Raw genomic sequence first — 12,004 nt, forward strand, 5'->3', positions numbered from 1 at the left:
TCCCTGGCCTTGGTCCTTGGGGCCAGTGAACTAACTCTCCCACCAGAAACCAGGGCCCAGTGAACCTGCCTTTATTATAATCTAATCTGGCTTGAATTAGTTCATTTCAGCAGTGGAGAAATAACCTGTCATCTGCTGTTTTCTCAGTAGCTCTTATTGCTTCTAGCATCATGGGTAGGGAGAGGCCTTGTGAATCTTGTTAGTTTCAGCAACTTCCTGAGACTCTTGAATTGTTTCCTCCCTTTGTCTTAACATTTAGAACTTCCTAGGTCCTAACAAGACTTTGGAGGAAACTGCTGAACAACAATAAAAGAACAAAAATATTTTAAAAATTGAATAAACCAAATTTATTTTGTCTTTGGTTGTTTATGTTGGTGGTGCCATATCTAAGAAGCCACTGTTATAACCAAGATTTACTGGTAGGGGCTGGGGATCTACTTCAGATGGGAGAATACTTGTTTAGCAGTCACAAAGCCCTAGGTTCTATCTCCAGCAGTGGAGATTGGGGCAGGGGTATTGCAGCCTATAGTTTTATAACTATTACATTGATCCATTTAAGTTAAGTTTTGTATATAAAGTAAGATATGGTTTAATACCACCTCCATCTCTGTGTGTGGGTGCTGGGGATAGAACCCATGGCCTTGACCATGCTAAGTGAATGCTCTACCACTAAGCCATATGCCTACCCCCTCCCCATCCCGGGGTTCAGCCCTTTTTAGTGTGCTCTGGTTATTGAACCCAGGGTCACAAGCACAAGCTTGGCCACTTCTTTGGTTTGAAGACAAGGTCCTACTACTGTAACCTAAACTGGTCTCACACTTACCATACAACCAAGGCTGACCTTGAACTTGATCCCCTACCTCCAGTTCCCAAATGCTTAGATTATGGTCATGTGCCACTATCACTGGCTCAAGTTGAAGTTTTTGAAATATAATACTTAACTATGAGGGATTCACTTTTAGCAGAGAGACACCAATGAGCTATAAAGGAGAATAATGAATAAACACATAGCATGCTTGAGAAAGCTAGATGCCTTTTATGATGCCAGCACTCAGGAGTCTAAGTCAGGAGAGAGAGAGAGAGAGAGAGAGAGAGAGAGAGAGAGAGAGAGAGAGAGAGAGAGAGAAAGAGAGAGAGAGAAAGGACTGGCAATGAGATCCAGCTTGGTGATAGAGCACTTAGACCTCATCCTAATTAATCTTTCTTTCTTTCTTTCTTTCTTTCTTTCTTTCTTTCTTTCTTTCTTTCTTTCTTTCTTTCTTTCTTTCTTTCTTTCTTTCGTTTTCCAAGACAGGGTTTCTCTGTTTAGCCCTGGCTATCCTGGAACTCACTCTGTAGACCAGGTTAGCCTCAAATTCAGAAATCCACCTGCCTCTGCCTCCCAAGTGCTGGGATTAAAGACATGCACCACTACTGCCCAGCCATCCTAATTAATCTTAACTACAGCTAGAAAGGTCATATTTGCAATTTCATAGGTCCCTGGGTTTAGGCTTTTAATACACCTCTTTGAGGGATGTACAAATGTAGGTGAACTACGAGTCCCAACTTCCCCAGGGATTCTGCACTTTTAGTGTCCAATGTCCTGTTCTCTTGGGAAGTTCCTTTGATCAAAGAACACTGACTGAGTTGATTGGTCACCCTGGGAAGAACAGGGCTAGCTGATAAGACAGAGGAGGGAGACAACTAAGCAGAAGGCATCTGCAGGACCAGTTTCCAGACAGACATCTGTGAACTTCAACTGTGACCCACCTTGAAACCAGAGCCAGACTTTTGAGATCTCTAGAGCCATAGCAAGTTCTGTTCAGGGTTTGGGTGGCTCTGTCATTCAGATAATGACCCAAGGTCACCAGCTAGAGGGCTGATGAGTCAGTTCTGGACAGAACAGAGCCACAGTACACATCTAGCCACGTGGTCTCTTTGGTGTGACCTGCCTCTTTTTTTTTTTTCACACCTCAGTAAATTAACATGTCAGCTGTTAATTAACATGTCTTTATCTTATTAAGTGCACACTTGCCCACCCAGGAGAAGCGCCGTCCAGCCCACCTGCATGCCTTGGAAAACTCTTACCAATCCCTGGAGCTGCCGACCCCTCAACCCTAGGACCAGGCTCAACACTCTTCCCTCCCCATCTCTGGCCCTTTCCAATCCCGCCTGCTGCTGACCTTAGCGGTGCTGTTTTAGGAGTCTCTGCCATCTGCCCTTTTCCTTGATGAATGTTTTTTGTTTGCTTGGTTTGCTTTGCTTGTTTAGCTTTATTTATTTATTTATTTTATTTTATTTTATTTTTTCGAGACAGGGTTTCTCTGTATAGCCCTGGCTGTCCTGGAACTCACTCTGTAGACCAGGCTGGTCTCGAACTCAGAAATCCGCCTGCCTCTGCCTCCCGAGTGCTGGGATTAAAGGCGTGCGCCACCACGCCCGGCTATTTTGCTTTTTGAGATGAGGTCTTATATAGCCCAATCTGGTCTTGAATTCACTATGTAGCTTACTAACCTAGATTCTCCTGCCTCTACCTTTCAGGTATTGGGATAGAGGCAGGAGCCAATATGCCAGCCCAGGAATAGCCTCCTAACTTATTCCCAGCCACTTTTCTCTCTTAACCCTACATTTCAAGGTAGGCTCCACCATTCTACCCACACAAATCCCATCCCAAGGTTTCCTTGCTTTGAACCCCCCAATACCAGTAGTCCAGCAATCTCCACCTTTTCCATCAACAGCTTACTCTTCATGCTCAGCTGCCCAAGCCATGGCCAGTTCCTCCAGCATGCAGACTTCTTGTCTAGACTGGCTCTATGAAGTCAAATCCTGGAGCCCTGGTGGCCTTTACAATGGCCCCTTCCTGGAACTCTGTCAGCTTGCCACCCCTCTTCTGAGTACTCCTCTAGGGACAAGTCTAACAGTGCCAGTCTGCCAGCCTTCCTTTTCCCAGTCTGAAGACAGCATACTGTTTCTAGCAGCATCCCTGACCAAAGAGAAGGGCGGATGAGAGGATCTGATCACTGACAAGCCCCAGATTCTCAACAGGCAGAGGTGGAGCAGGCCAGGGCAAATATATTCAAAACCAAGGTCTTGAAAGTGTGTTGGTGAGGCTGGAGGTGGGGTGGACCCTCCTTTTGCAGCCCAAACATTCAGAGCATGGGAAGATGGATTGGAGATACCCAGGACACTATGCCCTCTGCTGGGCCCCCGCTACCCCTCCCCTGTCCTGTAGAACCGAGGCATCCCCCTCTCCTTGTTGGCCTCACTCGCTAACAGGCTTGCGCCAGGCCATCAGGATTCCCCTGATTGCATTCTTTCATGCCAGTGCCTTTTCTACAGCAAACGTCTGCTAATGCTGCCTTTATCACAGAATTAGGGGATTGGGGGCCGATTGCACAAAGGGTCCTCGATAGCGCGGTAATCAAACGCCAATCGGCCTCATCTCAGGCAGGCAAGGGAAGAAAGAGAGCACAGGGGATTAGCGCGGGTTCGCTGCCAGGCGGGGCTGAGATAGCATCGGCAAGGCTGCAGGCGAAGGCTTCGGGAAGGGCTTCTGCAGGCCTTGGAGAAAGGCCGGCTTAGCGCCTCGCATCGAGGATTCTGAAACCATTAGAGGGGATTAACACCCAGGTTAATCTGCTTTGGTCGCTCAATTGTCACAAGCAGGGAACATTCCTGAGCTGGACAGACCCGGGGCCAGCTAGCTGGTCTCAGTTTCCCCAGCTGTCGCATGTTCAGAGGCAGATCCCAAAGTGCCACAGGGGGTGGATGGGCAGCTGCTGAGTGTGAAACCTGACTGGTCTTTTGTTCATTGCCATCCCTTTCTGGGGACAAGCAGGTTATACAGCATACTGCCTCTGCCCTTTCTGTTCCAGACAAAAGGAAGAACTTTCCTTGCCCCTTTATAGACCCACGCCGCAGTAAGGCTCCAGTTTTCCTAGTTTGGGTTCCCCAGGAAGGTGCATATACCTCCCATTGTGCAGCTCTTGTCATCTGATCAATGACGCTGGCCCATAGGAGACAGGGCCAGGTCAAGATAAACATGTAGCAGATCCAGCAGTGCACACTGCTGCCTTCCATAGCAACTTAACTTCCTCCTGTAGCTACTACATGGCCCAGAGCAGGGTATTCAGAGATACCCTGTACCCCAATCGGCACTAGACCATAAGATACAGAGGACCGCAACGATTTGCTATTTTTCCGTCCTCCGTTTAATAGTGAGCAATGAGTTTCCAAGCTAGTCTCCGTGGAGGGAACACTGGGGAAGAGCTACGTGGTCATCAGTGAGTTTGGATATGAGCGCACAGTAAGAGGAACAGGTGAGAGGGTAGTTCAAGGAAAGGGATTAGGTTCCTGACCCGCACGTGGGTTACACGGGACCTTAGGGGCAGTTAGAATCACAGGGCATAGAGAGAGAGCCACAAAGCATGGCCAGAAGGAAGGAACCACAGGGGGCGGAATTCTGGGACTTAGTGGGGAGTGTCCCCTCAAACTGAGGGGTTAGGAGTTGCCAGGGGCGTGCGTCATCGCACTCCGGAGAGTGGACTGTGGCGGTTGAGCTGGCCAGTGTAGAGGGGCTTGCAAGCGAGTTCGGGAAAAACCTAAGAACCCGGAGTGTCTACGAGGCGCTTCCAGACTAGACCGGCGGCCGAGAGCGAAACTGAAAGCTACCGTAGTCAGATATACATCAGCGCAAGCAATCCCTGCGTCCGCGGCAGCCCGCAGAACGCCTGCGCGGCCCCTGGCTATAGGCGCGTCCTTGTGATGTCATCAACAAGCGCCGCCTGGCGTGTGCGCTGCCTTGCCCCGGCTAACGGTGAAGTGAGTCTGTCTCGGAGGCCGTGCTTCCCATCCTCCCGCGTTTCCGAAACCGTGGAGAGCGCTAGGTAGCGCTTCTTCCACAAGTGAATTCCGAGAAACCTCGCTCGCACACCAAACGGTCTGTGCCCTCCCTGCTGCATGTCGAGGTGGGCACAGCCCCTCTCTCGTGTTCATCTCCGTCCGGATCAGCTTTTGGATCGTGGAGGCAGGCGTATTGTTTTTTCCTATTAGAGCACCGGGAGAATCTCCCAGACACCCGAGGGAGATTTGATGGAGACTTGATGGAGAGGTCCTGGCACATGGCCAGCCTGTGTAGGTCTGTGAGGGCCTTTGTGCAGGCTGGCCAGAGAGTCTGAGCTGTCCCCTTACGAGTCCTTGAAAACCTTCCCAACGCCTGGGAGCGTTAGGAGGCTGCGCTGCTCTGCTTGTCAGGCTAGTGAGGTAGGTATTTCAGTTAGGCCGGGGACCGAAGGGTGGCTTGTCTCCTGGGATCACTTAAGAGAATGCCTTTGGAGCATAGGATACTTAGGTCTAAGTACCTTCCAGCTTAAGCGTCACCATGGAAGACAGGTGACTGACCTCCACTGAGAAGACAAATGTGACAACGGTGTTAAAGGCCAATCTGGGGGCTCAGAGTTTGCCACAACCAGATCAGAAGGGAGAATGCTCTTGGGTATTGCCAGGAGAGAGTGGGACGTGGTAAGTTACACGCCCCAATGCTTTTCCCACTGTCCTTTTAGGAGATGCAGTGCCAGCATCTCCATTCTTTGTCCTGTGTCTAGGTGGTCCCAGATCTTGAAGAGGCTACTAGGAGTTCCTCAGACTCTAATTCTGTGCCTTAGACCCACAAATTTATAAGTCCAAGAATCTGTAACAGGAAATTAAAAGCCAGCAAAAAAAAAAAAAAAAAAAAAAAAATTTTTGGTTTTTTTTTTAAAGTTTTTTTTTTTTTTTTTTTTTTTTTTTAAGGCAGGAAACATGCATTTTTCATCCATTAAAGTGTGGCTTCTTTGGATATTAAACTATGATTTGCCATTTCATCACCTACACAGGGGCATACATAGAAAATCCCAGGGGGTACCTATACAGCTGTAAGAGGAGCTCCACGGAATTTAGAATGGGGCAGAAGATATCGGCTTGCGGTCCTGCTCTGTCCCTCTGTGGGCTTGTCTAAGCCCTGTCCTCACCCTGAGGCTATTGTTCCTTCTGGCACAATTCTATAAGGATTGTGTGCCTCAGATCTGCAAACTTAGTCACCTCCTGGAATCCTTCCCCGTATAAGCTCTGTCTGCAGGGTTTAAAGAAGAGGTAAAGTCCCATTCTGTAAGTTGGGTTTGTTCTGCATAGCATCTTGATCAAAGACCCACATCCCATATCTCTGCCTTCACTGCTATCCAGAGAGGCAGTGGTCCCAGCCTACAGGCCTGATCAGATCCCCAGGCCAAGAGGATCTGGGGACAGCCAAGAGCAATCATGCATAGCTGTGGCTCCTCCTATGGAGGGCATGGACCTCTTAGTACAGTGACCGATGGTATCACTGTGACCATAGGTGGAAATCCTCTTGGGCAGTTGCTGGGCTTTTCATGTCTCAGCAGCATCAAGCATCTGGGAAAACTGCAAGGCACTTCCTGCAACTCAAGAAAAGCAACCCTTGTGGGATTGCCAGATGCTAAGTCCCTCCCTACAGGAGCCAGGGCGTTTCAGATGTGCAGCCTAATGGTGTGTATTCTTTTAACCCTATATCTCAGATTAGGGAGTTGAGGTTAGGTGACTTGCCCAAGGTTATACAGAAAATGTGGGAGGGAGGGGGGGAACATGACTCTCATCCATCTTTTCAGGTGCTTCTTGGGAGTGGACCTCAGGAAAACTAGTGCCACTTTACCAAGGCCAAGGTGGAGTTTGAGAGTGGCCTGGGCCTAAGAGACAGGAAGTCTGTGTGGGATCTAGGTAGCAGGGGCAGCCCCTGGTGGAGGTAGAAGTAGGCTTTGTTGCTTGGGGGCAAGGTGTGTGTGTGTGTCTGTGGGGTGCCTTTCTCTGTTGAGGACTGGAATATCTGACCACTGAGATCAGTCTGCCCAATTACAGATAGAGGCTTCTACACCTCATCTATCTACATGCGGCCCCATCTACTTAGCACTGGCTTCTCACCTGCCATGTGGTCCACCTAGGATTCGTGGCTCCCCTCAAAGGCCCAGGTCAGCTGGGATGCTCATTCTATCAAGTCACCCACTCCCCACCCCTGGGCTGGACAAAAGGCTTGCAACTCCCAACCCCTTTCCCTAGCTTCCAAGCATGAAGCAGCCTTTCCCAGCATAGCTTTGAGTACCTGATAGCCCTGTCCATTGGGTTCCTACTCTTTGCCCATGGTTATGGTAGGAGTCAGGGCCACAGTGGCCCTAACTCAGCTATACAGCTTCCAGCCTTGAACTGCCTTTCATAGGTGCCCTGACTGTATGGCAGGTTACTTCCACCTTGGGAATACCTGCCAACGTTCAAGGGCGGGGACTGGGGCAGCAAGATGTTCCTGACCTTTGGGACCCATTCCTGCACAACAGCTGTGTCCGACCCTGGGAGAAGCCCTATCACCTCTGCTGCTCATAACCTTAGGGAGTCAGTGCCTCCATGCCTCTGCCAGAGCACTTACTTCTGTCCTCTCCTGCACTTCAGATTGAGGGTGGGCTGGCTGTGTCACAGGTGGACGGGCCCTTCTCAGGGAGGGGCAGAGGCACCCTGGGAACATTATCCAGTTCCAGCCCTCTGTCCTGCCAGTCCAGAGGGCCTTGTGGACAAAGCCCTTCAACTGAAGGCAGGACCCCAATTGCCCTGTAAGGCCAGGAAGTAGCACAGATCCCTTTTGGTCCCAAGCTGCGCATCTCCCTCCTAAGGCGCTCTCCCGAGAGGCTGCTGAGCTTCTTACTGCCCTGCCAACTGCAGTGTCTGCAGGTGGACGGGAGGCAGGGCTGAGGAGGCTCAGTCACCAATGCCCCCCAACTACACAGGGATGGACAGGAGAGTGTAACAGGATCCGGTTTATTCTCCTTGGCAAGGTGGTCCTGAGAGTGGCAGGGGCCACCCTGTTCCGGGCAGAGGGAGGGCCCGAGGGCCATTTAAGGCCAATGGCGGGAGAAGCAGGGGGGCCTATAGCCCCTGGAATGCGGTGAAGCCAGGTCGAAGCCTGGAGGCAGCTGTGGTAGGCCAAGGCAGGGCGCCCTTGCCATAGGGGGTGGAAGGCACCGGACTGTGACCTGACCATGGCTCTAAGGCCAAGGACCAGGGCACATAGGCACCCCAGGAAGTGGGGCACAGGGTCACATAACATAGAACACGAAACGGGCATGTGGCTCACAAGCAAGCACATGGATAAGTGAGCACATATTCACAAGCCAAAGAGACTCCCAGCCACGGCCAGGCTGGACACAGATACAATAGTAGTGTTATACACAGACCACATGGGAGATACATAATTATGGGACACACCAGGCCACAGAACTTGAGGGACAAAGAAAGGGGCCTTTTGGCACTACTGCACTGGAATCATCAGAGTAGGTGGTGGGGGTCTGGAATGGAGGAGCTGCACCCCACTGCACCCTCCAGGGTTAGTCTGTCTTCCACACTTTATTGAGCAGCTTCACCACTTCATCATAGATGATGAATACGATGGCCACATCCAGGCAGACTCGGCCCAACCGGGGAACGGTGCCCTTGTAGAATCTGGGTAGAGCAGAGAATCTGAAGTGAGCAATGGGGGAAGGAAGACCACCTAGGAAAAGAGGGCCCGGAATGGGGGCAATAGCTCTCCTCTATCCTACTCACGCCTTGGGCCCCTCATTCTTCAGGATCTTCAAGCCACAGTCCAGGGTGTTCCGGTATTTGTGTGCCTCCAGGCCCTACAGGACACCGCAGGCCAGAGTTCTTAGCCACTAGCCTCTGACTAGTGCTTGTATCCCTACTCTCTCAGCCTCCCATGCATACCTGCATCCTGGTCTTGATCACATCCAAAGGCGTGTTTCCAAAGACACTGGCTGCGCCCGCGGTAGCTCCAAAGACCCCCGTGATCAGTGGGTTCATAGGTTTGTTGTGGTTGTCTCCTGGATGGAGTAAGTTGCAATCAGAATACTGGGAAGATTAAGTCAGAGGGGAGCTTTGAAGGCTAGGAAGAACCCGGGGTAGGGTGTGCCTGCCCTTCCAGGAACAAGCTGCCCTCAGGGTTTGGTGTACCTTGGTACCAGTTGCGTAGGGAGGTCATGACGAAGAATCGGATGGCTTGGTTGGAGCCCTGCTTCAGTACAGTAGCGGTGAGGCCTTGGTATGTTCCCTTTAGCCCTTGGGACAGGCAGATAGGAGTCAAGCTGGGGCCTTCCAGGCCCTGCCTGCCTGCAGTCAAGGGGAAGCCACTCAAGTAGAGGCTGTCCCATTTGGCAGAGGTCTCGATTCTCCGGGCTTACCTTGTTCCCGAATAATCTCTCTAACCCCGTGGAAAAATCCTCGGTACTTGGGGTTGGAGGAAGTCTGGTCATGGATGAACTTCACCTAAAAGGAAGGAAGCAATGGCCCTGATCCTGGCCACATCTGCACTTTAGCTAGCAGACCCAGACCCTACCAACGTCAGGCCAAAGCTGGGGACTCCCAGCTCTTCTGCAGGAAATCCCTAGCCTGTTCTTGAGTTCCACTACACACAGGCCTCAAGACCTCCGAGGGTTCCCCCGCATTACATTTGCTATTTCCTAGACTTTGAATAGTGAGTTATGCTTTAAAGACTTCGCTCATGCTTTTGTTATGGACAAGCCTCCACAGGAGACCCTTTCTGCCACCATTTACCACGAACTTGGTGTGTATGTGTGGGGACCCTTCCCACCTTGACAGTCTCCAAGGGGGAACATGGCTCTTAAAACCTGGGAGCCCGAAGACACCCTGGCTACCCCCGAAAGGCTCAATCCCTCACCTTGATGGTCTCCATCGGGCACACGACTACCACTGCTTCTGCCACGCCGGCACCCAGACCGCACAATAGTCCTCTCCTGCTGTCGAGCCTACCTTGGGCATCCCGCATGTGGTTGCTGAGGAACTCGAACATCCCAAACCTAAAGGAGAAGACATGTGAGGGGGCCGCTGCGGCCACTCCCTCCGGGTCGTTTCAACAGAGCCGAGTCTCACCTGACAGCCGCCTTGGGGATGGAGCCGTAGAGCAAGGAGCTGAGGCCGCGGTACAGGCCCAGGACGCCATGGCTGCGGACAGTTTGCCGCACGCAGTCTCCTACGGGAGGCGCGGTCAAGACCCTAGCTCCTCCGCTCCGCAGTGTCCCCCTCGCCACCCCCGGGAGCCCCTCCTTACCGATGCCCCGGTACCGCGGTGGGTTCGCGCGTTCATCTAGCTGCAGCTGCGTTTTCACGTATTCGGTCGGGAAGGTGATGCAGATTTCGATGCCTCCAGCCAGGCCGCCTGTGGGGACCAAATGCCCAGGGCTAGGGACACCCTTGCCCAGTGGACCCAGCCGCCGCCGCCGCGCGGCCCCTCCCCCGCCCGGACTTTGCCCGCGTCGCCGCCAGCGTCCCGACGATGTCCACGCCCCCACCCGGTGGTCTCCGCTTGGAGTGCCCGAGAGACTCAGAGAGAGCGGACGAGTGGACTAGGGGCCGCGGGTCGCACCCCCGACACCTCCGCCCCTCCGGAAGTTGGGCGGGGCCTGGGCGTCCCCGGCCCACCCGGAAGCGCTGTCGGACAGGCTCTGAGTTGGGGTTCCGAGTGACCCACCTGCTAGGATTGCCTTCCCGGGGTGCGTCAGTTTGGGTTTCCCGGACCCGGGCGCGGCGGCCGACAGAGCGCGGGGCCCGCGAGGCGCAGCCATAGCGGGCAGGAGGAGAGGCGCCCGGCGTCGACCTCGGGTCCGAGCCTCCGGCGCGGGGTCCTCGGGAAGCAGCGGAGTCGGAGATTACTGAGACCAGGACCAGTTCTGGTCCGGGAGGCGGGGTGGTCACGTCAGCTCCCGGGCTCCGCCCCGCGTGGCCTGAGCTGAGCCCCGCCCACGCCACGCCCCGTGCCAGCCGGGAAACTGAGGCTTGGGCGGGATGCACTGGGGCACGCGTCGGGGCGGAGAGCTGAGAGCAGCCAATGGCCGGTGCTGGGTTCCGGGGAGACGGAGAACCCCGCCGGAGGCGTGGTCTCGGGACTGCAACGCTACGCCAAGGCGGGTAGCAGTGGGTCAAGGTGCAGTGTCTCTTAGAGACACGTGCGCCTGGAGCGCGCCTTGGGATTAAGGTGGGCCTCGAGATCCTGAAGGTGGTGTAGGGACACATCCTCCCCGGTGCGTGAATTCAGCCTTCTGGACACATTGTAATAACAGAGCTTGGCCTTCGTGCACCCTACCGGGCAGTGCGATAAGCACTCTGCCCTTCCCGGATTCGTCCGGAAACAGAATTCTCCTAGGCAGGTTCCCCCGACAAAAGCAGGTTTCCCTTCCTCTCAGTTTCTAGCGAATCTCTGAAGGGCCTTTTAAGTTGGCCTTTGTCCCGCCTACCCACACAATCACCAGGCAGAGCTGCTTTGCTCTGATAAACATGTTTTAATATTTATGGTCGGCAGGAGGCTGAAAGTCTTGAGAAGTCTTTGTTGCCACACATATCCTCAAAGCCGCCTGGAGGGGGCAGCCCTAGCCGGCTTGGGGTGAAACTCCCAGGAGTCTTTGCAGACCTTTGGAGGCCTTGGTTTGCTAAGGCCTAAGGGTCCACCTCCCTGCTGTCTGAAGGAAGCAGTCGCTTTGGGTGGTCAGTGATCTCAGGCTCTGGGTTGGCTCGGAAGCTATCACTGGGCTTTAGCAAAAACAAAAAAAAAAAAAACCAAACAAACAAAAGCAAAAAACCAATACCCAGATATTGTATCTCCCAGTTGGAGTCCTTTGTGATTCTTTTCCCAGAAAAGGTTAAATGGGTTGAGGGTTGGGTGTGGACATATTACCCAATATAAACAAAAGCACTCAAACGAGGCTCCTTGTGGGCAGGCGCTGTAGAGTATTTACAGGGGAAGCCTGTAGGATGGCGGAGGACAGCCTGCTAGTCTGGCTTCTGCTATCTGTTTTTTGGGGGGTGGGGGTGGGGGTTGGAGTCTTGTACTGAATGCGATTGAATGGGCAAGGGGCAGAAGGAACAGGATCAGTTCCACTCATCAGAGCCTAAGGCACTGGGCCAGCAGATGTCTGGGGATGGCAGT

At 52.9% G+C, this 12,004-nt stretch overlaps 1 protein-coding gene across 1 annotated transcript; it reads right to left on the minus strand.

Moving 5' to 3' along the window:
* Window positions 1-7,802: 7,802 nt before the first annotated feature.
* Slc25a1 (solute carrier family 25 member 1) lies at window positions 7,803-10,807 on the minus strand. Its single transcript, XM_021209241.2, has 9 exons — window positions 10,553-10,807; window positions 10,133-10,240; window positions 9,955-10,054; window positions 9,743-9,881; window positions 9,246-9,330; window positions 9,019-9,123; window positions 8,773-8,888; window positions 8,614-8,687; window positions 7,803-8,511 (listed from the first exon to the last, which is right to left on the minus strand). The coding sequence occupies exons 1-9, from the start codon at window positions 10,644-10,646 to the stop codon at window positions 8,397-8,399; spliced, it is 936 nt and encodes a 311-aa protein (XP_021064900.1). The 5' UTR covers window positions 10,647-10,807; the 3' UTR covers window positions 7,803-8,396.
* Window positions 10,808-12,004: the final 1,197 nt, after the last annotated feature.

This window comes from Mus pahari, chromosome 12, assembly GCF_900095145.1.
Source record: "Mus pahari chromosome 12, PAHARI_EIJ_v1.1, whole genome shotgun sequence".
NCBI classification, from domain to species: domain Eukaryota; kingdom Metazoa; phylum Chordata; class Mammalia; order Rodentia; family Muridae; genus Mus; species Mus pahari.